The sequence below is a fragment of the Trifolium pratense genome, linkage group LG5 (assembly GCF_020283565.1).
Source record: "Trifolium pratense cultivar HEN17-A07 linkage group LG5, ARS_RC_1.1, whole genome shotgun sequence".
Taxonomy (NCBI): domain Eukaryota; kingdom Viridiplantae; phylum Streptophyta; class Magnoliopsida; order Fabales; family Fabaceae; genus Trifolium; species Trifolium pratense.
The window spans coordinates 26,797,946-26,825,235 of NC_060063.1; the positions used below are offsets into that span (position 1 = coordinate 26,797,946).

At 32.8% G+C, this 27,290-nt stretch overlaps 4 protein-coding genes and 2 long non-coding RNA genes across 6 annotated transcripts; 5 read left to right on the forward strand and 1 right to left on the reverse strand.

Moving 5' to 3' along the window:
- Positions 1-760: 760 nt before the first annotated feature.
- Positions 761-1,414, forward strand: LOC123883193 (eukaryotic translation initiation factor 1A-like). The gene has a single exon (XM_045931931.1). It carries the CDS (start codon positions 862-864, stop codon positions 1,303-1,305), a length of 444 nt encoding a protein of 147 aa, XP_045787887.1. The 5' UTR covers positions 761-861; the 3' UTR covers positions 1,306-1,414.
- Positions 1,415-4,393: 2,979 nt separating this feature from the next.
- Positions 4,394-5,226, forward strand: LOC123883195 (eukaryotic translation initiation factor 1A). Its single transcript, XM_045931932.1, has one exon. It carries the CDS (start codon positions 4,544-4,546, stop codon positions 4,979-4,981), a length of 438 nt encoding a protein of 145 aa, XP_045787888.1. The 5' UTR covers positions 4,394-4,543; the 3' UTR covers positions 4,982-5,226.
- Positions 5,227-9,626: 4,400 nt separating this feature from the next.
- On the reverse strand, positions 9,627-12,533 carry LOC123883192. The gene is made up of 2 exons (XM_045931930.1): positions 11,512-12,533; positions 9,627-10,046 (listed from the first exon to the last, which is right to left on the reverse strand). Exon 1 carries the CDS (start codon positions 12,280-12,282, stop codon positions 11,539-11,541), a length of 744 nt encoding a protein of 247 aa, XP_045787886.1. The 5' UTR covers positions 12,283-12,533; the 3' UTR covers positions 9,627-10,046; positions 11,512-11,538.
- A 2,832-nt stretch (positions 12,534-15,365) lies between these two features.
- Positions 15,366-19,440, forward strand: LOC123883191. Its single transcript, XM_045931929.1, has one exon. The coding sequence runs from the start codon at positions 15,909-15,911 to the stop codon at positions 16,791-16,793; it is 885 nt and encodes a 294-aa protein (XP_045787885.1). The 5' UTR covers positions 15,366-15,908; the 3' UTR covers positions 16,794-19,440.
- Positions 19,441-22,982: 3,542 nt separating this feature from the next.
- Positions 22,983-23,935, forward strand: LOC123885874. Its single transcript, XR_006801274.1, has 3 exons — positions 22,983-23,167; positions 23,282-23,406; positions 23,816-23,935. It is a non-coding gene; the product is annotated as an uncharacterized LOC123885874 (long non-coding RNA).
- Positions 23,936-24,021: 86 nt separating this feature from the next.
- On the forward strand, positions 24,022-27,105 carry LOC123885521. Its single transcript, XR_006801173.1, has 3 exons — positions 24,022-24,126; positions 24,328-24,437; positions 26,477-27,105. It is a non-coding gene; the product is annotated as an uncharacterized LOC123885521 (long non-coding RNA).
- The last annotated feature ends 185 nt before the right edge of the window (positions 27,106-27,290 follow it).

Below are 27,290 nucleotides of genomic sequence, written 5' to 3' on the forward strand. Positions count from 1 at the left end.
ATCTTTTTCTTCTCAAATTTGATCTTTCTAAAAGTATCACATTTGTATACAAAAAAATATCACATTTATTTATTTTTTTTATATTTAATTTATCTTTTTAAATTAATCTTAAAAAATTATTTATTTTTATGTAAAGTCAATCTTAAGTTTATTTGTTTATTGATAGGAAAATCAATCTTGAATTTATAATTACTTATACAATGACACACCCAAACTCTTTAATTTATGTAAGTACTTTTTAATATACATATCCAAACGTAAATAGTTTATTAATTATAAGAACTTATGGTTTCTTCAAAAAAAAGTATAAGAGCATATGATATAAACTCTCGTGTTAAAATGTATAAGCTGTTAATCCAAACAGACCCTTAATAGTTAATGGATTTTTTATTAAAATATTCATAATATCAAAGACTTAATTAAAAGTAAAACCACTAGAATTAATCTAGTGATAAGAGATTTGAATAGTATGCATGATGTCAAGATTTAATCTTCAAGTTTGTTGTAAAAAAGTAAAAATTTGTCAAATAGATATTTTTTAAAGGTGAATAAGTAGAATACTAAATAGTAAAGACAAATTTTTATTTTTATAAAAAAAAAATCAAATAAAGATTTGCTCCAAATCTTATAAAAAAAAGATTTGGTCCAAAAAAATCAAATAATTCCACGTGTAAGCCAAGTAATAAACGTGCTCGTCAAGTAAGTTTGTTTTAATTAAAAAAAAAAAAAGAGATTTCAGCCAAAATATCATCCCTATAAATAGAGCTACCATTATCCCAATCTCTCTCACACAAAATCCACAGTCTAGAAACTAGGGTTTCTTCATCAACACACACAAAAGCGCTCTCAACCAAACCAACAATGCCGAAGAACAAAGGAAAGGGAGGAAAGAATCGGAAGAGAGGAAAGAACGAAGCAGATGACGAGAAACGCGAACTGATTTTCAAAGAAGACGGTCAAGAATACGCTCAAGTTCTCCGTATGCTTGGTAACGGTCGTTGTGAAGCTAATTGTTTTGACGACAATGGCGGAAAGAAACGTCTCTGTCATATTCGTGGTAAGATGCACAAAAAGGTCTGGATTGCTGCCGGTGATATAATTCTCGTCGGACTTCGCGATTATCAGGATGATAAATCTGATGTTATTCTGAAATATATGCCTGATGAAGCTAGGCTTCTTAAGGCTTATGAGGAGCTTCCTGATAGTGTTAGACTTAATGAAGGTATTGCTGGTGGTCTTGATGAAGATGAGGATTTTGGTGCTGATTACATTGAGTTTGAAGATGAAGATATTGATAAGATTTAGGGTTTTTTCTTGAATTTTAATTGTCTTGTTTTTAGGATTTCCAACTATAATTTGTAACTACTCTTTTGCTTAATCATGATGATGATGATGATGATGATATGTAATGTTTAGAGGTTTTAATTTTAATGTTTAGAGTTTTTTTTTTATTGTTCTTTTTCTGCACAATGATGTTTATTATATTTTCTCATAAGTACAATTATAATAATTGAACTTCTAGCAAGTTAACTAAAGACTCAAGTAAATGGAGTTCTAATCCTAAAGAGTATGGTTTTAAAAATCGGTCTGTTACCGTTTTCCTTTGTTGCGAAAGTTAAGCGGTCAGAAGTTGTTCTGGATCCATTGCTACCATTAAAAGAATGGGGAGGAGAACTTGAATCTAGCTAGGGTACCGGGCAATAACAGTGAGAGGAAAGCGCTACGAGGATCCTCTTTAAGAGAGATAGAAAGCTCCTAGTTTCATACTGTACCTTGATGGGGCATTTTACTCTGATCATAGATATATAATTAAACTCCTTAAGCCAAATTGGAAATTTGTCTGGCTAGCTAATGAAACTGATGCTATTTTGGACCCTCCTGCATAGATTTGAAACCTTAGGATTAGAAGGCTTAGGAATTAACCTACACCCCAATTTCTATAAGAGCATGTTCTAACTTCTTTTAGACTTCTAACTTCTTTACGGCTTATGGTGAGCTTTCCGATATTAGACTAAATGTGGGATTGGTGGTAGTCTTGATGAAGATTGAAGAAGATGGTGATGTTAATGATTACAACTTCATCAATGCAGTAAAGAACAATGTAAAGAACATTTCTGTCAAGACAGAACAATCTCAGGAATATGAATGTCCGTGTCTATATCCGTGATTCATAGTTTTCAATAGATAGCAAGTTCTGTCAGGACAGAACAATCTCAGGAATATGAATATCTTCCTAAGTTCTTTTGACTCAACCAGACAAAACAGGATATATGTCAATTACTGGAGCTAATAGCTTCTTAATCGCCGTCATCTGTGTAAGATTCGATGGTTTCTTTAATAAAATCAACAAAATCAGCTTCAACTATTAGAATATTATCAATGGTTAAAGATCTCCTTACAAACACATTTTTACAGCAGCAAAATCACTTCTATCATGGTCATTTGTAACAAAAAAAAAAACTTCTATCATGGTCATTCCACCTTCAAATATGAGAGTCCAATTTCACCTAACCTTAGGAATAGGAGGTTAACATTATGTGTCTATTTTCACAGATATTTTAACTAAATAGTTACCCATTGGCCATTAAATATAAGTACAAGAAATTAGTCCAAAATACTCCCATTAAATTTCTTTTATAGATAGTATCTATAAAGGAGTGAAATTTCCCAAATATGCATACCCAAAAATAGAAAGGTCAAGCATACACTTGTGGAAATTTTGACCAAAAATGAGAAATCTTTGACATGGTATTGATGAGATGAGGATGAAAGAAAGGAATTGAATTACGTTTTAGTAGTGGAGAATAAAGCTATTTTTGTGATTGAATGTAAAATAAATAAATAAAATTGAACGGTGCCTCTTGGTTGGCTTTAGCTAATATGAACAAGTGCATCATGTCTTTCATATAGATAATATTGTTATAACAAATACGAATTTTACAAAATCCACCGTTGGATTGAAAATTTGTATCATATAGATCATCCATGTCAAATTTTAAAGAAATTGAAAATCATATGATATGTTATTGAGATCCATCAAAATTAACGGTATTTAATAAAAACTATAAACCGTTAATCTTGATGGGTCTCAATAACATTAATTGGGTGACTTATGAGAGGGTTTGTCGCGATAAGGAGGTCGGAGGATGAAGGATTCGAGCCTTCGAGGGATAGATAATTTAATTTATCTCTTTTAGAAAATGAAATTGGAAAATGAATTTTTGTTGAACAGACAAAAATGAGATATATATTAACCAGCCTATTACTCTCCTCATCATAAAGTGTGTCAAAAAAGACTACAAAAGTTTACAAAAGTGTTGGTCAAAAAAACAACACGAATAACAAAGTTAGTCGATATCCAAACAAAAAAACAAGTTTGACCACTAACTATAGTAGCTTAAAATTCAAAAAACATTTTTATTTATTAAATAACATAATAACAATAAATTCACTTCTTAATATAAATAATTGGAAGATTCAAGATTCGAACTCAAACTTCAATCTCTACTTAGAAAGTATTATATTTTATTAAGGAAGTTTTGCTCAAATGTAAAAAAAATGATTTTTCTAAAAAGATATTCTTTTTTTCTTTTTCTTTTTTATAATATTCTTTATATTATTGAACGTTAAAATTACTAATTTTTTAATTAAAATAAAAAGGATTTTAACTAGGGGTGATCGTATCCGAACCAATCCAAAAGTAAAACCGCAAATCGAACCAAACCAAACCGAAAACCGCAAAAACCGCATTTGGTTTGGATGTATTTGGATGGCTTTCTTACTGAACCGCAAACCGCAAAACCGCAAACCACAAAAACCGCAAAAACCGCGGATAACCGCAAAAACCGCATTAAGTTACTATTATATATTTATATTCCAATATCGTAAAAGAAAATATATTTATATTTCAATATACATGCCCAATTACCAAGTCAGTCGACCAATTTAATCGAACTTCAAATTGTTTTTATTTTTTGTACTGAAATTTTATTTTGGTGTTGTAATGTTATTTTAAATAAACAAATTTTATCGGTACCGTGATGTTATTTTGAAAATGCAATTTTTTTATATATTTAAAATTGTAAGTTACTATAATGTTATTTTGGATAAATAATTTTTGTTGGTACTACAATGTTATTTTGGAACTTCAGTTTTTTATTTTTTTTTTATGCTTAAAATTGTTCGGTACAATCGTTATGTTTTAAACCGCACCAACCGAACCGATCCAAACCGCATTGGTTTGGTTTGGTTTGGTTTGGATGACTTTTTAAAAATCAACCGAACCAAACCGAACCGCATGCATTTTTATCTCGCGGTTAGAATGACTTTTATGCTCAAAACCAAACCAAACCGCACCGCGATCACCCCTAATTTTAACATAGTAGTAGGGGCAAAATCGTCTATCTAAAAAGAGCGACCGAATCATTTAATTTCCACACGCTAACCCTAACTATATCCCTCACACACAAAATCCACAATCACAAATTCAACAAATTAGGGTTTCATCCAAACACAAACCTTTCAATCGAATCAATCCTCAACCATGCCGAAGAACAAGGGAAAGGGAGGAAAGAATCGCAAGAGAGGTAAGAACGAAGCCGACGACGAGAAACGCGAGCTCGTTTTCAAAGAAGACGGACAAGAATACGCTCAAGTTCTCCGTATGCTCGGTAACGGTCGTTGTGAAGCGACGTGTATCGACGGAAGAAAGCGTCTCTGTCATATTCGTGGTAAGATGCATAAGAAAGTTTGGATCGCTGCCGGTGATATTATTCTGGTCGGACTTCGTGATTATCAGGATGATAAGTCTGATGTGATTCTGAAATACATGCCTGATGAAGCTAGGCTTCTTAAGGCTTATGGTGAGCTTCCTGAACATATTAGACTTAATGAAGGTATTGGTGGTGGTCTTGATGAAGAAGAAGATGGTGATGCTAATGATTACATCGAGTTTGAGGATGAAGATATTGATAAGATTTAAGTGTTTTTTTTTTATGATGAATGGAGTATTTTAATTATTATGTTGTATTTTGAGATATTATCATATGGTATTATGGTGAATTTGAATGAACAATAATCATAGTTTGTTGTATTAGTTATTTTTGGTGTTCTGTTTGGAATTTGTTTTAAGAATCTCGGTTAAATAAGATTGATGCTGTCGCGATTTCAATCATGTTGTGTTGTGGGTAGATGTGGTTGTGGATAATCAAAATATATTTTTTAGTATATGATGATGATGATGATGATGATGATGATATGTAATGTTTGGAGGTTTAATTGTCAAGTTCTTTGTGTTGTAGTCTGAGATATGGATCTGATATTTTGTTGCAAAATGATGATAGCTTGTGATTTTAGTTTATTATGTGTTCTGTTTGGAGTTTATTTGATTGTTCTTATTCTGCCATAGAGTTGAAGAGTTTGATTTGGACTCAATTGGTATCATCTTGTAGTTGTGGGATGTGAAAAATTAAATGATTTTGTGGGTTGCTGCTGTTGTGGATATATTCATTTGAAACCTTGATACTGTGTGCTTGCTGTTATTGATTTTGTTGAGTTTTCTGTTTGTTTAAACTTTAAATTGTGTTTTGGTTTGGTGTTGTTTTGGAAGTATGGACTTATTTTTGTTAATTTGGTTGTGGATATTCTATTGAAATATGTTTTTTGTTTTGTTTATAGTTTTGTATCTTTTGCTGGTAATGAGTATGTTGTGATGTGGTGGTTGTGTTGAAGTGATGTACTTGATTTTGGCTTTTCTCTTAGGGTGTTGAAATTAGAATCAAGGTACTATTTTAGTTTTTTTTTTTGGGTGTTTCACTGTCCTGTTTTTTTCTTTCTTTTGAAAGAAGTGATAAGGCTCTTGGGAAGTGTGGTTTTAGTCGTGGTAATAGCTTGCATGTGAATCCTTTTCGCTGTTCTTTGATATGATCATATGAATCTTTTCAATCTTATTGCAATAGCATATGTGAAGCCTAATTGTGGGTTTGCAATTTGAATCTTTCCGGGGTATATTTATTTGCTTTTGAAGCAATATGTTTATGGTACCTGCGATTTTTGTAGGATGTGTGGTTTAAGTTGGTTTTAGTGAATTAGGATTCCTTGTGATCACTAATTTACAAATTGACTTTCATTCTACAAATCACAACTGTTAAATGGAAATTGGTCTGAGCACATTTGAGTCTTATTTTAAATATGATTTAAATCTTATTTTATCTTCTTGATTGTGTGCTGCTTTACTTTCATCCAAACACTCTAATCTATTGTGTTAGGATAGGGATTTGTTATAGTTCACTTTTATCATGCAATTTAGACGAGGAAAAGTTGATTAGAATTGTTCAAATATCTCATTAGCTATTTGATTGACCTATTTAAACAAAATATGATTGTCATTAAGATCACAAGATTACAAGACTAGCTGTGTTAGAATGTAAAATGGGTTGTGTATTATGGTTTTTGAATGTTAAATATATCATGGGATTTGTTTTCCAGTCAATTGTTTGTTTGTTTGCTTCATGAAATATGGATGTGGGTGAAAATTGTAAACCGCATGTCTATGAGAGTTGACATGAATTTCCATCTGAATCTCAGTTTCTTCCGAATTTCCATCTGAATCTCAGTTTCTTCCTCCCGTATATGACCATTAACCAATGTTTGGTATTAAACTGATAAGTGTTTGATTTCCTTAGCACGAAGTCTCATCTTTGGTATGGTATGTATGACAGTGTTTGGAACATTTCCATGAAAATTGCATTTTCTAAACCATCAAATCGAGTTTGAATGATCACCAATGTTCCAATTATTATGTAATTACAGGGAATTCTATTTCCTCGTTTTGGTCCTTTGGATGCATGAATACGGTTTTGCTGTATTAGAAGAAAAAAAAATATGTTGCTGCAATTACTGAATTAGACCCATTGAATGAAAATTTACTGGTAGTATAAGTTTGTTTTGGATTTGATTCAGAGATTGAAATGTGAACCAGTCAACCTTTTATGTGTATGTAATACTAGTTATTGGCTGTAACCATTAAATTGGAACCAATGGACGAAAATGATCACGGTTAAAGTTTGTTAATGTAGAAATGTGAATCATTTGATATTTGCCCAGCTCTAAATTTTTGACCGACTAAAAGTGAGTACAGCAATATGTTTAACTAGAACTATTATAATATAGAAGTTAATCTAGAGTTAGTTAGTAGTTAGGAATTAGTTAGAGTTTGTTGATTAGATAGATAGTTTGTTAAGTCATTACAAGCTCTCTCTATATATAGAGCAATCAATGTAATCATTTACCATCTTTTAATCTATAATTCAATATGAATACTCAAGGTTTCCTTCATATCAAGCTCTCAAGCATATTTCTCTTATGAGATTCATCTTCAACTCTTTGATCCAGTGATTTACTATTGACGTTTCTGATTCAGATTCTGTCACCATTGATCAAGATAAAGATTCTGATTTTGTTTGCTGTGATGTTAAAGGAAGAAAATCCAGGCTACTTTATGTATCAATGGGCCCTTATGGCAATGTAACTATATGCATCTTGTACTAAGTAATAGGAGATTTACTTTTGCCATTCTACTTATTCTCCCGTGCGCCCTACGAATTTACCAAAGTATCCTTATCTGCTACTAAGTAGCGGACACCCCCAAAAAACCCTACCATAACTATTTTTTATAACTTCCGCTACGTAAGTAACAGACGAAATTTTTCAAAAAATATCATTTTTATAACGTCCGCTATTTAAGTAGCGGAAGGGTAAAATGGGAAAGACGTAGGGCGCGCGAGAAACTGGTAGGATGACAGAAGTAAATATCAAGTAATAGGCTAAGTGCTTTTGTCCTTTTTTATTTTACTTTCCAGCCAATGCTTGCTAGACACTATATAGTAATTGGAGATTGAGTTAGCCTTGGAATTGATGATGTAGTCAATCTTCACAATTTGATATTGCTTATGTTTCAATTTGGCTAGTTGGAAGCATAGAAGGTTCTTGTATGGGAGCATGTTTTTTGGATTACTTCCTGTGCACATAGGTATGGTAAAAGATGATGTTTCACATAATGGAATATAATGGAGATTTGTTTTAACAAGTGTCTACTATTGCTTAATTCATTCCTGAATCATACTGTTATACTTTCTAAGCAAAATCAAAGAAGCACTAGTCACTCTCAGTCCTAAATTGCTATGAGATTTCTTTGTTTACCTTACAAGAATCACAAGCTGCTCTTGTTCTCTTGGTGATGTAGTGATGATATAGTTGTTTGTTGAGTTCTATTTCTGTCGTTGTGGGTTTTCATTAGTGCACTTGTTGCAGTCAGGATAAGAAATTGGAGATATGTGGCTTGGTACACTTCAATGAATGGTTTCCACTTTATGAGTAGAAATTGCTTGGAGATTATGGATTTCAAAACTCAATATGGTTGTGCCATGGCTCATTTCTTTTTGTTTTAGTCCCATCTTTCTCTGTTTCTAGTCCTTGATAATATTTTCATTTTGTAATCCAAACTCATATTAAGTATCCCCTTACTATGAGTTTGTGGGAGGCTATTAGGATATAGAAATTAATCTAGAGTTAGTTAATAGTTAGAAATTAGTTAGAGTTTTGTTTAGATATTTAGTATGTTAAGTCATTACAAGCTTTACATATAGAACAATCAATGTAATTATTTACCATCTTTTAATCAATAGTAATTCAATATGAATACTCAAGGTTTTTCCTTCATATCAAACTCTCAAACCTATTTTTGTTATGAGATTCATCTTCAACTCTTTGATCCTTTGATTTCTATTAACAACCACACACCCTACTCTTCCATGGTGTTCTTACCCATTAGCACCACACATATCATTAGCATCATCTTTTTATTTTGGCTTAAAGTCCCTTACATTTATTTTAGATTTCAATTTGTTCTCTTACGTTTAAAAAGTATCAATTTGATCCCTTACGTTTTTAACATTTAAATTAGTTCGTCCTTTCCGTCAATTTTGTCACAAGTGACTGCCAATTTGCATATGTGGACAGACACATGGACACTTTGACACATGTATAGTTCAAACGGTGTTAGTGACGAACTAACAAAAAAGACTAAATTGAAACCTAATGAAAACGTAAGAGACCAAATTGATGCTTTTTAAACGTAAGAAATCAAATTGAAACCTAAAATAAATCGAAATCCTTTTTTATTGGCGTTTTATCGCCCAAACTCACGTTTAATAGCATCCCCCCTTGAAAACTAGAAACTGGTATTTGTAGCTTTTGCATACACATGGTTTTTCGCCACGGTTTTGCTTTTTTAAATGTCAATGCAAATACATACTGAGTCGTCTCAACTATATCACGATTCAGTTTATCTTCCTCTTCTTCCAAACTGTCAGTGTCACCATCCTTTTCCTTGGTTTTCCTTTCCCACTTGCACCACACGTTATCTTTTTTAAACCACCAAGTTCTCTCCAACATATCACTTTGTAGTATCACACTGTATTATAAAAAATATGCATCAAAGGCACACCAATATGACAAATCCACAGGTTTTCAGCTAAATAGTTGTCAATCAAGAATTTTACAGCCTCAGCAAGTCTAGTAATTACACAATTACTTGAAACACAAACTCAGATTGCACACTTATCAAATAATGTTAAAACAAAGACTGTACCCATTAGAAAACCAATCTATTTATGCTGCCCAGACGCAAGTACCGGCCAGTCAGAAATTATGTAAAATATATCAAGGAGTTACAAGCACTACAATACTTGATCAAGCACTTCAGAGTTATACAAATAGTAATAGCCATAAAAGATTATAGCATTCCAGTTGAGGTAAGACAAAAGACAGGTATGATTTAGTCATTCACTTCATTCCTGATTTACTATCAACGGGAAAATGAAGAGAAAAAAATTAATGTTCATGAATGCTAAACTACAATTTCTTGAACAATTTTTACTATTCAAAAAGCTTCTCAAACTCAGATTCTGCCACCATTTAATGAAATCCAAGTTCCAGAGATTGCTGCCCACATAAAAGAAAAGTGCTTCTGCCACTTCAAGGCGAACCTGAATTTCAAACAGAATAGTTGATTGAGTTATCATTGAGCATTCCTAGTTTGTGTCAAAAGAGATAACTGACCCATTGGAGCAATTACAATAAGAAGGAAATACAAGGGATGAGAACAATGCAATGCAATCTTAACAAAGAATTTGTCAGTAAACAAAACAAAAAAAAAAATGATTTTGCAGCAGCTTCAAACTCACAATGTAGACAACATAGAAGACAGTCAAATGCCAACTATTGCTATACACTACACAGCTTTATAACAAAATTGCTTTATTAACAGCATAGATTAGAATATGTACTTATAATTTATAAATGGCGTCTCTGCAAATATGGGACTAGAATAGCAACTGCAGGTGAATCAACCCAAAAATGAGTCACAAAGACACAAACATGAAATTTTAAAACATAAAAAGCCAAAACAAACTCCAAGACTAGTGAATTTCTTTGTGCTTTCGGTTGATTTTATATAGGATCATTCTTACACTCAACGGTGATCATCACAAAAGTTAGCACCAGACCATCCACACGCAAGTGTCACTAATTCATTACTAATCTGTTAAATTTCTGTTGCAAGAGATTTAAAGTTGTTTTCTGTACAAAGTAACACATCAGTGCCAGTACTAGTCATAATATATATTCATTCCAAACAAGCAAACTGGAAAGAGCAAATCTGCTCAGTTGGATAAAGATCAAACAACTCACATTTTGAGTTTGCTTTTTAAATATGATTTACCAAGCAAACAGTGTGAATTGTTGGATATATCTAACAACTCCGATTTGATGCGTGCAGTGAATTCATGGCGTTCTATCCAAGTTTGTTCCAAATTATAAACAATCGTTTTTTCTTTGAAGTTAATATCCTACATGATCCATAAAGTGTCAAACATGATTTTGTCACTATATAATTTTTTTTCTTTTCAAAATCAAGCAACACAACAAGGTTAATTCGCTTATTCACGACCAACCTCGTTCGTTTTCGTCATTGGTTTAAATATCTAACAATACATGAAACAATAACGAAACTGATAGCAACACAATCACATGGAATAAATGTACCATACCATGACATTTCATGACAAAATAGAGATTATCCTCAATTGCATCACTTAAAGACAGTTTCATCCCAAACCCAAACAAAGATTCAATACAAATCAGTATTGTCACTCGCAAATAAAAATTAGCATTTTGTTCAAATTCCACTAAACTACATTGCTATAGCACCACAATAACAACTACTTGACAACACTTCGATCTAAATATCACATAACAATAGCAATTTGTTCAAATTCTACTACACTATAACACCGATAAAGTTGCTAGATATCGAATGAAATTTCATCAATTAAAGACAGTTCCATTGGATCTTATTTAAAAGGATTCAATACAAAGATATCCTATGAAATTCAATTCAAAATTCCATTTTTTTCCATTTCAAATCAAAAGAAACAAAACCATCACACTAACCTGCAATGAACTCATCAATCAACCACTCTATCTAATCTTCTCTTTTCCACTGATCCTATTAGCAGCTTCCCTAATTTTCTCAATATAACCCTCAATAGGAGGAGTCAAACTAGCCATAACCCGATTAACCGGAAAAGGCGTCAAATCAGGAACCAAAGCAGCCTCCTTCAAACCTCCAGGCAAAGCTTCAATAGCCTCCTTTTTCAACCTCAAAAGCGTCGATTCGGCCGCTTGTCTTGCCCTATGCTTCTTCATCAAAACCCTACTATACTCCTTGGCCAATTTCTTCCCATCTTCCGCCGTCAATTCATACTTGGGCAATTTCTCAGCATCAACTAAACCTAATGTTATATAATCCAATCCAGGTGTTCCAATAATTATAGGTTTCTCAGAAACCCAATATTTCTGATTTTTTTTCTTCATCATATCAAGTTCTCGTTGACGATCTTTGCTAATTAACCCTAATCTTTCACGTTCTGCTTCACGTTCACGTTGTTTTGGTTTAAGAAAACGAAGTGGTGTTGGTGCGTTGAGGCATTGATCGTAGAGACGTTCGCGTTCTTGTTTTTCCTTTGATCCGGTTGGGATTCCGGGTGTGGGTTCGGATCCGGGTTTTCTGGTTGTTACTTTGGAACGTTTTAGGGTTTGGCCTGCTTTTCCTTTTCCTTTTGCGGTTCGGCTGACGGAACAGCGTTGGAGGAGTTGGTGAGCGGAAGAAGAGAGTGATGATGGTGGTTGTGACAGTGGTTTTAGCTTTGTAAGACGAAGCATTGTCGTGGTGATTGAAACGGTGTCGTTTGAGTGTGAGGTTTCAGAATTGAGAGACTGAGTGAGTATGGTTATTGGTTATGGAAGTGGAAGAAGAGGAGAGTGATGATGAGAAATGGGCCGAATGGGACGGACTAGGAATTGTGCATTTCTCGCATACAGCCCATAACTTTTTTTTTTGTGTGGGATGTAAATCAAGTATCCTCGGCAACCAGAGACAACTTTATGATCATGCGTGTCGCAGTATTTGACATGTGACGGTGTTCGACTATGTCACACATAAAATATTTGTCGAACAAGTTAGATAGGTGTTTTAAAAAATTACTGTATTATATTTTCTTTACTCTAACACGTCTATGACACATATTAGTAAGGTTATCAAAATCGGACCGGACTGGCCGGTCGGACCGTGAACCGGTCATGAAAACGGTTCGGTTTTGAGCAAAAAACGGATAGGAAACCGATCGGCAAAAAACCGCGTGAACTAGAGTCGAACCGGTGAACCGGCCGGGCGGTTTAAACGGTTTTGCAGATTTTTTATTTTTTTTTTTAAAAAATAGGGCAAAACGACGTCGTTTTAACTTTTTTTTTTTTAAAAAAATGAAACAAAACAACGACGTCGTAGGAATAGGAAAATTTTTTGTTTTTCATCTATTTTTCATTTGGTTTGAATTATAAATTTTATTTTATTTTGACTTGTGATATTTTATCTTTTTAATGTGTGAAATTATGAAATATTGAGCAATTATTCATATATTTTTATTTATATATTAATTAAAATATATATTTAATTAAAAACGGTTCGACCCCGATTGAACCCGGTCCGACCAATTGAACCTTGAACCGGTGAGCTCGCCGGTTCGATGACCGGTCCGGTTCTGACAACCTTGCATTATTGCATATTAGACATATTTACGATTTGAATTCCCTACATTCAAAATCCTACCTTCATCTACATTTAATTTATTTTTAAAGTCAATTTTGTCATTACCACCTACCATTACAATATTAGCTTTTTCAGTAGTAGATGGATAAAAAAATGTCAATGGAGTATCTTATATTCAGTGGCGGAACCAGGAATTTTTTTCCGGGTGGGCCATTAATTTTTTTTCCTGTGAGTTTAACTCAGTTGACAAAGACATCACATTATATATGTAGGAGTCGGAGTTCGAACTCCGGACACTCCACTTATTCACATTTAAGGTGAATGTTTTAGTCATTAGGCTACTTGACAAAAGAAATAAAAATAATTGTGTTTTATTTTTTTGGTAAAAATAAAAATTATGAATATGAATTGATATATCGTATGAAAAAAACATTAATTTCAAAATTATGTCTTTGCATCAATGGTGTAAGACAATCATTTTACCATCAAGGATGTGTATTAAAAATGATTTTAAAAACATATATAAAAAGAAAACAATCAAAAGGCATGGTTAGAACCCATGACCTTCGGCTGTTGAAGGCAAACACGCCTCCTCATCTTCACAACTGCTGGGCTATGACTTTACTTTTGTAAGTTTTTGCCTTAGTAAATATATATATGAGATGATTATAAATATGTAATTTTAAAATATACCAAGGGTATTTGAGTAATTTCCTAATTTTTGGGGGAGGGCCGCGGCCCACCTCAGCCCTCCCCTAGATCCGCCGCTGCTTATATTACAACTTTTTAAAATATGCCGCCGTGTCGGTTACTTAACTTAGATGCACATTTTTATTCTCAATTTAGATCTTTTATAAATATGTAGCGGTGTCTTATGTTTTTTACATTATCAGTGTAAACGTGTGTGTCGTGTGTTAAGTGCCCATGTCAGAATTCATGCTTCATAGGAAGTCTCGAGTTTCGGAATTCATGAATTAAAGAGAGTTTTACTGACTGCGGCCAAAGTAAAGTTTGTATAGTTGAAAACTTGAAATTGACACTGAACTGATTCCACGGCAGAGAATTCATGTCTGATTTTTTTTGAACAAGAATTCATGTCTAATTTTAAGAACCATTTTAAGAATGATAACCTCCTCTTTTAAGAATGATACATACATGTCATGTATTCATTTAGATGGCTTAAGTCAATTGTAAACGTGCCTCATAAAACTTTGAACTTTTATAAAAATCTTATGTAGTCTTTTTTTTTTTTTAATGTTAATTAATAAATTTAAAGATTTAATTTGTATACACTCATTTTCTAAAGTTTTTTTTACACATACATTTAATTAAATCACACTATATAAATATATGATAAGATATTTATGACTTAATTAATTTATAAAAGTAATAATATGGTGTGAATATATTAGATGCATGTACACCGTCAGTATATTTAATCACTCTCTTATTAATTCATGACAGAATAAACAAGTTTGCTAATGACAAGAATACCGGTAATAACTGAAAACAAAAACAACTGTAAAAAAAAAACTGAAAACAAGAACAATACTAGTAATAATAACTTAAAACACACCAACTATTTTTGTTTTTCGTTTTTTGTTTTTGTTTTAACACACCAACTATTTTGTTTCTTCTATTTTATAAAACCACCAACTAATTTTCCAATCATTTGCCTAAAATAAGAATTTCATACATGGAGATGCATGGCTTCCGCCCCTTCCTATGGCCACTGCTTACGTAAGTCCTCATTGACATACGTCATACATGTACCAACTATATACTTTTTTGACCAAATTCTAAATACAATGAAACAGATAACAAAAATAATGTACCTAAATAAACATCCTTTATAGTTACAACTACTCAATAACAAATTAATCATATAAATTCCTATGTCTTTTTCAATGTCATTAAAAAAAAAAAATTCTCATGCTCATTTCCCCTCAAGTACTTTCTTCCACATACATCTCTTATTTCTAGCCACAAGACACTCCAAGAGGATCTCGACATATATATACAAAGAGTTGAAGAATTCAAAGCTTTGGTGTGATCTCATTAAATTTTGGAACCTAATGATCATTTGTTTAATGTTCTAAGGTGGTATAGGTTTACCTTCTCAACCAAACCCATAAAGCTACACTTTTTTACATCATTCTTCAACAAAGACAAGGCTGAAAAAGGAAAGTGATATAGTGGTACATATATATATTCATCTATGTTATATGAAGCTCATATAGCAAACAAAAGAGAAAGAGATACAAGTGTTCTAAGGAGATTCTATTATACCTCCCCCTCACCTCAAATCTAGATTCTAAAAAACATTCGTAATCCCGATCTGAGTTGTGACATCAATAATTTTCAGTGTTTATACGACCAATCTTAGCTACGACATCAAGGTTTCTTTTGTGTCAATACGACCACAAAAGAACCACCTCTAAAATTCGTCAGCCACATTTGACTGCAATTCCCTGTAACATCAAGGATTGCAACACCTAATTTGTTGTCAAAACTTGATCAGGGAAGTGTTTTTATTGTGAGTTTCGATATTATTTGTCTCTCTATAACTAAATCATTAGAGGAAAAAGTCAAGTTTGCGCCGAAGAAATTTTCCCTTTCACTAATGAGTAGTGAAAACACTATGTCATGAAAGCTTCAATGGATTTGTTTCATAAAGTCATTCAAGAAGCATTCATCAATATAGACAAAAGAATTAGCCTTTTAAGGTAACATATATAATTTCATGGAGCACCACAAATGGTGGCAATTAACTACATTGTTATTTGTCTCTATAATGTTTCAATCATCTTTGGTTAAAACTAATGACATTGAGTCCTTAGAAGACTCCTTATGCAAGCAAGTGAACAAAGAGAGAGAAAATCCAATAACAGGTCTTTTCTACAACATCTCACTTCCTTCTAATTACACAGGAATCAAAGCTAGAGTTGTTAGATTAAGAACATCCTCATTCTATCAAAGAGGAATAAATTATAGTCTCTTCAATATTCCACCACATATTGTGCCATTACCAAATAGAAAAAGAATGGCTATACTCTTTGAAAATTTTGGAAATTGGTCATCTCATTATTTCAATGTGCCTAATTACACAATGGTAGCACCTGTTTTTGGCTTTGTGGCTTACACTTCATCAGGAAATGATTTTTTAGATAATGAGAAGATGAATTTAGTCATTAAAGGGAAGCCTATTTTAATTAATTTTCATTATGTTAGGGTGCAAGAAAAAAATGATACACCAATTTGTGTTAAGCTTAGTGATAATGATGGTGGAATTTTGGGATTTAGGAGCATGACAAAAGATTATGCTTGTGAGGCTTATGGATCAGGACACTATACTCTTGTGGTTCCAATTTCAGAAGAATCATATATTAAGAGTCAGAGTAAGAGATTTACTCAATGGTGGATTGTAGGATTTGTTATAGGTTTTGTTGGGTTGGTCATATTGGTTTTGATCTTGGTAAATTTAGTTAAGGCTGCAAAGAGGAAGAAGATAAAAAATTTGGAGAACAATTCAGAAAATGGTGAGCCTTTTGATACATTTTGGATTGGTGACACTAAATTGCCATTGGCTTCAATGATTAGAACCCAACCAGTTCTTGAGAATGATTGATGATGATGATGATAATGATGATGATGATGTTATTCATTATTAATGTTAGTTGGTCTTGTTTTGTTGTATTAATGATGTTGGTTTTAAACTATGATTAATGATCTTTGTCATATAAAACAAAACCATTTAGTACAATGAACAACAAATTTGACTCTATATAATATGATATTTATCATCATCTGCCTCATTGACACTTTGATATCATGTTTAGTTTTTATTTAGAAACTTTGTAAATTTCCCATTCTCATTCTATTCTTCTCTATTCGTTAATACAAACAAGACTTAAATATAATATTAGTTCAAAAGGTCATGTCTAACATGAACAAGTCCTTCAAATTGTGCATGGTGCATAAGTAGTGATTTATATTATAACTGTTGTGAATTCGATCCGAAAATTACACCAATATTAAACTCAAGTGTGTGGAGCAAACGATTAAGCAACCAAATCAAAGCTTATGGAATAAGCAATAAATCAACAAAGGCTAAAACAATGAAAACGATAAAGAACATGAATAATTGTTTACCTAGTTCGGTCCAATAATGACCTAGTCTGGCGAGAGAGAGCTCTCCATTCCACTATGAATGATTCAACTTGATTACAAAGATTCAACCACAAAGAGTTGCAAGAATTTAGATTTTTCCTAAATTCTACCCTTTTCCCGAATCTCTCCCCGTGACCAAGAGATTCAATCAATAAGTGTTTCCTGGTGTTACAATGATTATCCCAACCCTAGAGTATACCCAAAAGAATCCCCTTTTATTACAATGTTGGTTGCAAAGACTCTTGAAAAACCCTTTCTCTCTATTCTTGGCGGCTGCATAAAAGTGAACAGAACTGGCGCCAGAACGGCAAGCTACACCCCATGCGCCAGAACTGGCGCCTCATGCGCCAATTCCCGCGCCTTATGCGCAAATGGCAGTAGTGAAACCAATTTTCTGCTTTTTCATCAATTCAAAGGCAATTTCCAACAATCTCCACTTTGCCTTTAAATTTATGGCGATGCCATCTTCCCACCGACCATTGTGTCGCTCTACTTTGTTTACACCACTCCTCTTCGGCCCCCGGAGTCTACCTCTCTGTTCTCCCGAAATATGCTTGCCTCCAATTGCCCTTGGATTGTTAGGACAATCCACAAGCTAAACCATACCCTCTTCAAACCCCGGATTGTAGCTTTCCGTACTCTTGAAGATTTGCTTGCTTCAAACCAACCTTGGAATTTTAGGTGGTTCCACAAGCCGCAATATCAAACTCTCCTTGCATCCAACTACCTCCAGCAGTCCTACAAGTTACCAAGTTTGATCACCATTGCTTCCACACAAGATCTCCATAGCCATACCACCAAAGCCTCAAAACCGGTATATCCACTATGTCTTTCACCTTGTAACCGAGTATTCTTAGCACCGCCTCTCCAGGCTGATGTTGACTATTCTTCCACCGCCTCTCCAGGCCGATGTTGAGTATTCTTCCACCGCCTCTCCAGGTCGACAAAGCCTCTATGGTTCCCAACTTGTGACTATGAGTGCTTCCGCACTCTCATAGCCTTCCTCCTCATCAACGGCAATCTGAGCCAACGGACTACCATTGCCCCTCCTCTGAGGATAATCCTTCTTGAAGTGGCCCGATTCTTGACAATGGAAGCATTTGAACTTGCCACCACCATCACCTTTTGGCCTAGACTTGAACCCATATTTCGATCCTTTCCCTTTGCCTTCGTTCTCGCTTCTACCCCTCGCCACATTCAAGCCTTCTACACCATCATCAACCCTCAAGTCTCTCAACTTTGTCAACTCCTTGGTCCTCAAAGCTGATTGAACTTCATCCAAGGTGATAGTGCCTTCTTTGCCATAAAGCAATGCATCCTTGAGATTTTCAAGCGGCTTGGGCAAAGCACACAACAAATGAAATGCCTTGTCCTTGTCTTCCAAGTTCACATCAATGGCAGCAACTGAGGCTGCTTCTGCGCCTCATGCGCAAATGGCAGCAGTGAAACTAGTTTTCTGCTTTTTTCATCAATTCAAAGGTAATTTCCAACAATAACGAATACAAATTTTATAAAATTCACCGTTAGATTGAAAGTTTATATCATATAGATCATCTATAAATTTTTTGAAAATAACTTGATATGTTATTAAGACCAATCAAAATTAATGGTATTCAATAAAAACCTATAAACCATTAATTTTGATGAATCTCAATAATATAACAAATAATTATGTATCAAAGTAATATTCTGTGTATCCAGTTGCTGCAGCATATATTAACATGGTCAAATTGTGTTTCATACAATATAATTTAAGCTTCTTTTTGTTGCTTTCTGCTGCATAAGCATTTTGTAATTGCCACATATTCTATTAAAAATCTGACTCATTTTAATTTGAGCCTTCAACCTATAGTATGAAAAATAAAGAAATTTCGTGAGGTTCCATTGAAATGAAACGCAGATAATAAATAAATACAATATACAAAAATAGATAGGCTTGAAATTTACCAGAAAGAATAGGCCTCCATGGAAAGGACAAGATACAGCTGAATCTCCAGTGGCCAATTTCTTTATCCTGTCATGGAATAAATTTTTGAAAATAAAAATTGGTTTAAGAAAATAAAATATTGAGGGCTGTTATGTGGACAACCTGAAATTTTTGAAAATATTGTAGTATGTACACAATATCCCACCACACAAATCGAGGTGAAAATAAAATAATAAAAAAATAGAAAAAGTTGTTGGACCGTAGTGTAATACAGTGTGCGACAACTAAAATATTGTCCAAATAAAATTTCTCTTTATGATTTACATAATTGTTTCATTAATGACTTAAATAATCTTACTTAATTATTAAGTAAAAAAATACTTTTTTTTCATTAGGATTAATCCATATTTAATTTATGTACGATTGGACCTATCGACTTACAGAAGGTAATTTTTTATTTTTTTTACGCATAAAGTTTTTTTTGAAGAGGTACACAGAAACAAAGTTAGTTATAAGATAAAAAATATTTGAATTAGTGTTAATTCATATTTTATTTTTTGAACTAAAATAATCGAATTAGAGTTAATTCGTCTTAAGTGGAGCGAGTTATATAGTTTAGATGTTCAAGGAATGAGTTAGAGGAATATTAGTTAAACTAAAATAGTCGAATTAGAGTTAATTCATCTTAAGTGGCGCGAGTTTTAGTTTAGATGAGTAAAAACTGAGTTCGACGAATATTAGTTGAACTAAAATAGTCGAATTATATAGTGGTGAGAGGTTTGGGTAGTACGATATAGGTCTTGGGTTCGATCTCCAGCTCATTGTAAATAAAAAAAAAAAATAGTCGAGTTAGAGTTAATTCGTCTTAAGTGGCGCGAGCTATATAGTTTAGATGAGCAAGGAACGAGTTAGAGGAATATTAGCTAAACTAAAATAGTCGAATTAGTTAATTCGTCTTAAGTGGCGCGAATTCTAATTTAGATGAGTAAGGAATGAGTTCGACGAATATTAGTTGAACTAAAATATGGTCGAATTAGAGTTAATTCGTCTTAAGTGACGCGAGTTATATTTTAGATGAGCAGGGAATGAGTTAGAGGAATATTGACTTTAGATTAACCGAATCTTTGATGTTGAAATCCGGTAACTTGAGCAAGGAATGATTTCAAGGAAGGAATCTAAGTTGAACTAAAATAGTTGAATTAAGTTTAATACATCTTTTATTTTATTTTATTTTATTTTATTTTAGACCGAAGTCAATGGCTTAAAGAATCTTAGTTGAATTAGCATTAATCCATAATTTTTTTTATAAGACCGTTAATCCATATTTTATTACTAGTATCCGGACCCGTGCCAAGCACGGGGAAAAATATGACAAAAAAAAACATTTTAATATATTTTAAATTTAAAAATAAAAAATAAAAAAATAATATAAATTTAACATGCATAAATCAATATGTTCAATATAAATCACACTTACTTATTTGCTTATAATAGTGACAAAAATTTTAATTTTTTTTAGAATAATGCTAGCAACACACTCTTTAACAAACACACTCCAACACACTCTCTTTTATTGGTTGAAATTCACATGGGTCCCATAAAAAAATGTGGACCCATATAACTTTTATGGGAGCCATATAAATTTTAACCAATAGAAGAGAGTGTGTTAGAGTGTGTTTGTTAAAGAGTGTGTTGCTAGCACTCCTCTTTTTTTTAACACACTGGAATTTGTTCACTACACATGTAGTAAAATTAGAAATGCCTATGTGACCGGAGGAATTATATATTTGTGTTTTGACTATAGTTTTTAAATGATAATATGATCTAATTAAAAAAGAATATAATAAATATTAATTTTAGTTAAGATATTTAAATTTCTCAAAAGAATCATATATTTAAGGACGAATCAGTAATAATCAACTATATTGATTATTTTTTTTAGTTGACAAAGTTTTTTTTTTTTTTTTTTTGGTTTTTCACCACCAATTTAATCTGGTTCGGGGTCAGTTCTGACATCAAGAGATTTCAGCCCCCTCCGGATCGCAGTTGCGGGGATCGAACCACAGTCCTCCCTACCAAATTCAGCGCCAATCACCACTGAACCAACTGACAATTGGTAAAACTTGTGTTTTAAAATCAAATCAATAAATTTGTTAAAAAAATAAGGGTTAATAGGTCTTTACCCCTCTACAATATGGCCGATTTTTGCTTTACCCCCCTGCAAAATATATTTTTTTGATTACCCCCTCGCAATATCAAGATTCTATCAATTACCCCCCTGAGTTGACAACGGGGATGCTGACTATTCATTTAAGATGACATGGCAAGTATACGTGGCTTTTCTTTTATTTTTAATTTATTTATTTAGTGAAATGTTGCCACATAATAAACTAATTTAAAAAAAATAAAAAATCCAACAACTATTCGTCATCCAAATCCCAATTTCATCACTACCACCAACAAATTCATCAATAAAATCAACAAATCCAAAATCAATCATTTAGGAGGATTAAATTCAAGAGAGATCCCCACCACCACAAACTCAAAGACACACACCACAAACCCATGAGAAAGAAAAAAAACCCAGAATCACAAAAATCACCACCGCCATGAACTCACCACCACCACGGCCACGCGAAGGCGAGCAGATAGCAACCCAAAAATGAACAAACCCAAAAGAAGCTCCTTTGAAGCAGACACAAATAGATTAACCATCAATAACTCCTAAATTAGAGAGAGAGAGAGAGAGAGAGAGAGAGAGAGAGAGAGAGAGAGAGAGAGAGAGAGAGAGAGAGAACATTACCAGATGCAAGTAATGATAATTTAGTGAGAGTGACTTTTCTTCTGTAACAACTAAAAAAAAATCATAGTGGGTTATTGGAATGAGATATTGTGAGAAGAAAATGGGTTGTTGGAATTTGAGGATGAAGGTTGATTTTGATTTTATGAAGAAACAATTGGTATTTTTTTTCTTTAAGCAGAAACAAATGGGTTATTGGAATTTGGAGGAAGAGAACGATGAATGCACATGAAGAAACACCATTTTCTGATTTTTTTTTTTAATTTTAAAATATGATGAGGCAACATGTCACTAAATAAAAAAATTTAAAGAAAGCCACATATACTTGCCATGTCATCTTAAATGAACAGTCAGCATCCCAGTTGTCAATCCAGGGGGTAATCAATGGAATCTTGATATTGCGAGGGGGTAATCAAAAAAAATTATTTTGCAGGGGGGTAAAGCAAAAATCGGTCATATTGCAGGGGGGTAAAGACCTATTAACCCAAAAAATAAAAATCAAATCAATACATTTACGATTAAGTCACCAGGTAGAAGTTAAAAGTTTCTAAATAAATTGTGTCGAAAACTAAAAATCATTATATTAGTTACAATAATATATATATCTCCAATAGATATTATTAAAAGGAAAATTCATAAATTGTCCAAATAAACTACTAAAATAAAACCGTTAATATTTTTTTTTTAAAAAATAGATAAAGAAGATAAAAACATATGGTTATGAGTTCATATTTCATTTGGGTGCAGAATAGTAATAAAAAAAAGATCAATTTTTTTAGAGAAAATCTTATCCCCTCTTCCTCTACTCTCACACCTGCGTCCTTCCTACACTCACCTTCCATGTTCATCTTCTTCTTCTTCTTCTTCTTCTTCTTCTTCTTCTTCTTCTTCTTCTTCTTCTTCTTCTTCTTCTTCTTCTTCTTCTTCTTCTTCTTCTTCTTCTTCTTCTTCTTCTTCTTCTTCTTCTTCGACCTTTCCTCACCATCCTCTCTCACCCAGAAACTCATTGATACCCTAAACCCCATAGAATCCCAATCGATTAAACCCAAAATACCATTTAAACTCAGCCCTTAAAAATCAATTGAACCTAGAGATAGGAAAAAGGGTAAGTAATTCAATTTTTTAAATATTTAAAATTAACCCCAAGTTTGGGCATGTTTTGTACTGTATGAAATTTTTATGGGTCACATGTTTTTTTGGTCATATCAAAATTCAACAGATATTGTTGGCAGCTGGTGATACATATATTCAGAGCAGCTGCTAGTGATCAGCTAGAAATATGGGCTGAAAGGACTGGGTGTGAGATTGTTATGGCTGAAACTGAGAAAGCGAAGGCATCAGTAGGTACAAATAGAATTAGCTTTTACTCCTAGCCGACTGTTCATTACTTTTTGAGTTTCCCAGAATCTTCAATTAGATAATATTTGGTGATTATCCTTATTATTATTGTTATATATACGGTTTGGTGATTATCCTAAAATAAACAATAATGATATTGTCAAAATAATGCTATTGTCAAAATAAATATAAAGAATAATGCTAGCTAGTCTTTAATTGGAATGAAGTCATGTACTTTATAATTGAACAATTTAATATTGATATGTACTACCAATCTTTCTGTGTGGAGAACTCACGAAAATGATTGAATAACCAAGACTCGATGCATTTTACAGCCTGATTTAGTTTCTTTATCATAACCTTACGTTATATACGGTTTGGATACTAAATTTTGTAAATTCTATATTATTTGCAGTGCTTTCACAGGCTGTAAAAAGAGGAAAACAGGAAGGTTATGATATTGTATTATGTGATACATCTGGACGTAAGTAATTCATGGGTTGCACTTAGCAATTATGAAGTTCTTCATCTTTTTCATTCAATTTTCTCTATATTGCATCTTGGGTTGCAAAAGTATAACCATTAGAATGGGGAGGACAGATTCTGGGAAAGAAGGTGCGGTGCCAACGGCGCCGGCAGTGAGGAGATGAAGAGAGGAAAATGAAAAACGTTCGAATTCCTTCCCGGCGGAACTCTCATCCACTGTCAAATGCATCGAGTCACACGGTAATATGTGGTTCTGTGCATTTGAAATCAAATCGACCACTAAATCAATTTCTGAACGTTTATCCGACCAAGCTGGAATTTACATATTTAGATGTCAAATAGAGAAATCAAATGTATCATTAACCATATTTAATCACCTCATCTAAAATCTTCTGCTCATCTCACATTTATGTGTTATTTTCTTGGTTAATTTATATACAGATAGGATGAGCAATATTTTGGCAGATTAGATAATCACGGATTTGGGATGTTTATTAGCAGTCTGAGGTGCAGCCGCATCAGCAGTAGCACCTGAATACCGTAAAAAAAAGGTACTGATTTCTATGATTTTGGTTTAGGAAGTTAATCTTGATTAACTAATAAGTGCCGAAATTTGCCATGGTTGTCATTACAACATTGACTTAACACTATGTCATAAAAGGCATGCTCGTGTGGTTTGATGCTGCGATCATGAGTTTATATACAACATAGTGTTAATTGAAAACCTAGGATGTTGAGTAGTATTTGTATTAGTCTAAACTTTGAAGCACATGAGGTGGAAAAACATTAGCGGGGATTATAATGTCTTATTAATTGAAAACATGAATGAAATCGTTAACAAACAAATTAACCGATAATAAATATCAGATACAATTATAATATAAACTACAAAATAAGACATTTAGCCAAACATTATAAAAAATATGACGATAAATATCACATAATTATAAGTCTATTGGCCTAAATTAAATGAAGATGAGTGTAAACTAAACATTATCAAAAACCTCACGATAAACAACATTTGTAGTGGTAGTGCAGACTGCACCTTCTTCATTGAGTATGAGCAACTTCAGACCCTTTCTAGATTTGACTCTTGATAATGCGACATATAGCTGGCCGTGAGTAAATACTGGCTTAGGAAGATATATACCAACCTGTGATAGCGATTGACCTTGACTTTTGTTTATAGTCATTGCTAGACAAAGAGTCAGTGGGAACTGTTTGCGCCTAAATTTAAATGGTAGTCCAGGATCGCTAGGGATCAAATTCAACCTTGACACAAATATCTTGTCTCCTGCATTTTTTCTGTAATTACTATTACACCAATAAATTTATTCCCCAACTCAGTTATAGTTAGCCTAGTGCCATTACACAAACCAGCTGCTTGATCAATGTTCCTCATAAGCATTGCAGGACAACCGACTTTTAGTTTTAACCTGTGATTAGGAATTCCTGAACACTTGATGTCGTTCAAAAATTCTAGAGTAAACCAGTCAGGCTGAATTTCTGAATTTGAATCTGACTGACAAACACTATCACAACATACATATATATAATAATCAAAATTGTATACCGTAAAACATAAAACTTAAAAAATCAAAATTGTAAAAGAAATTCAGAATGTGATCGCCCTATGAAAAACATAAAACTTAAAAAATCAAAATTGTATACCGTAAAATATATATATAATAATATTAATAAATAAACATCAATAATTTGTAAAATTAATAATAATATAATTACTTTAGCATCCATGAGCACCATCTCCATTGAGAATGACAATTTGTCTTTCGCCATATCTTTGACATACCAAAGACGGACGACTCTGACGATTATGTTCCAATTCTCCTTAGCAGGTGCGATTTCAGAAATTGCATCGTGTTTTGGTGCCATTGGCAATAGGAAAATGAAAAGAAAAAAAAAAAATAGTAGCAAGCTGAAGAAAAAAATAAACTATGTGAGTGTTCTAGGAGATGTAGAATGTTTGTTAAGTCTTCACGTTTAAATAGAATTAAGGGTTGAGCAATTCTAGTGTCTGCATAACTTATTGCCTAATTTTTAGGATCGGGATTTGTGTGATATAAATCAGTTTAGGAAGGAAATTATTGAATATTGTAAAAAAAAAAATGTGTACGTAAATTTTTTTAGGCTGAATATTGTATAAAATTAAAATGTGTACTATAGTTACCTTGTTTACCTTATTTTTCCCCGTGCTTTGTTTTTTATTTGGTTCACGAACGGAATTGGAGAGATTGATATTGTTTGACCAACTTGAATGGTATTTTATAATACCCTTTTCAGTATAATTAAGTCACCCAAATTCTCTCTTTTAGTTTCTGATTTTTGATAAGAAACACACGAAATGATATTAATGCATATAAAATGTGACTTAATGAATTCTGATTCGATCATGATCATATAATAAAACCGAATCAGATGAGTATAAATGCATACCCTATTTTCTGATTTGTTAGTAAATGTCGATATTGTTACCAAACTTCTCTATCAATCCCATTCATTACACTTAATTATCTAAGGATATTGTTTTACCACTGAGTATAGATGAGGCCAATAATGTTCATTCTTGCAGATCACTTGGATAAGGATCAAATCAGTTGAGACCTGCAAATGGATTGGACTGTACAAAAATAATTCGTGAATGGTTTAATGCATCAACCGAAACTTCTGCATTCTCCAGATATCCAACGAAGAGAATTAATGCCATAAAGTACCATATATCAAGGCTGCGTGACAATAACAACCAAAACATGCATCATCATAAACTCATAATTTTTTTATTTAGTGTTCGCTAGTCAATTAAATCTTTAATATTTGTCAAAAAATAAAATCCTACTATAATAATAATAATAATAGTAAAATAGTAATACTAATACCATAAACGGAATTGGAGAGATTAATGATAGTTTGACCAACTTGAATGGTTTACTCATTATTTTAATTACCATATATACAAAAACTATCATTAATATTATCAGTCAAAATTGATGCGATCCTTAATAATAGTAAACGATAACATGATATGGACAAATCCACTATTAAATGGTAAATTGATGCGATCCTTAATAATAGTAAACGATAACATGATATGGATAAAATTGAATAGGGGAATGAGTAATTGGACAAATCCACTATTAAATGTTGAATCAATTAACATGTTCGTCCTCTTCTTACAAAAGGGAAATAGATGAATATCACATATCACATTTGGAATGAGAAATATATAACGTAAAATATGAATTAATATCACATAAGGGAAATAAATATGAGGAATGAGGTTGAATGAGGAGAGGAGAGAGAAAGGCAAATAAGCCTGGCTTTCAACCACAGGTAAAAATACGTTTGTAGATTTATTGACTTATAAGTAATATATTTTACTTTAAACT

What these genes read in the sequence shown, in the direction of transcription:
- LOC123883193 (XM_045931931.1), top strand. Translation starts at nt 862, where the DNA reads ATGCCGAAGAACAAAGGAAAGGGAGGAAAGAATCGGAAGAGAGGAAAG.
- LOC123883195 (XM_045931932.1), top strand. Translation starts at nt 4,544, where the DNA reads ATGCCGAAGAACAAGGGAAAGGGAGGAAAGAATCGCAAGAGAGGTAAG.
- LOC123883192 (XM_045931930.1), bottom strand. Translation starts at nt 12,282, where the DNA reads ATGCTTCGTCTTACAAAGCTAAAACCACTGTCACAACCACCATCATCA.
- LOC123883191 (XM_045931929.1), top strand. Translation starts at nt 15,909, where the DNA reads ATGGAGCACCACAAATGGTGGCAATTAACTACATTGTTATTTGTCTCT.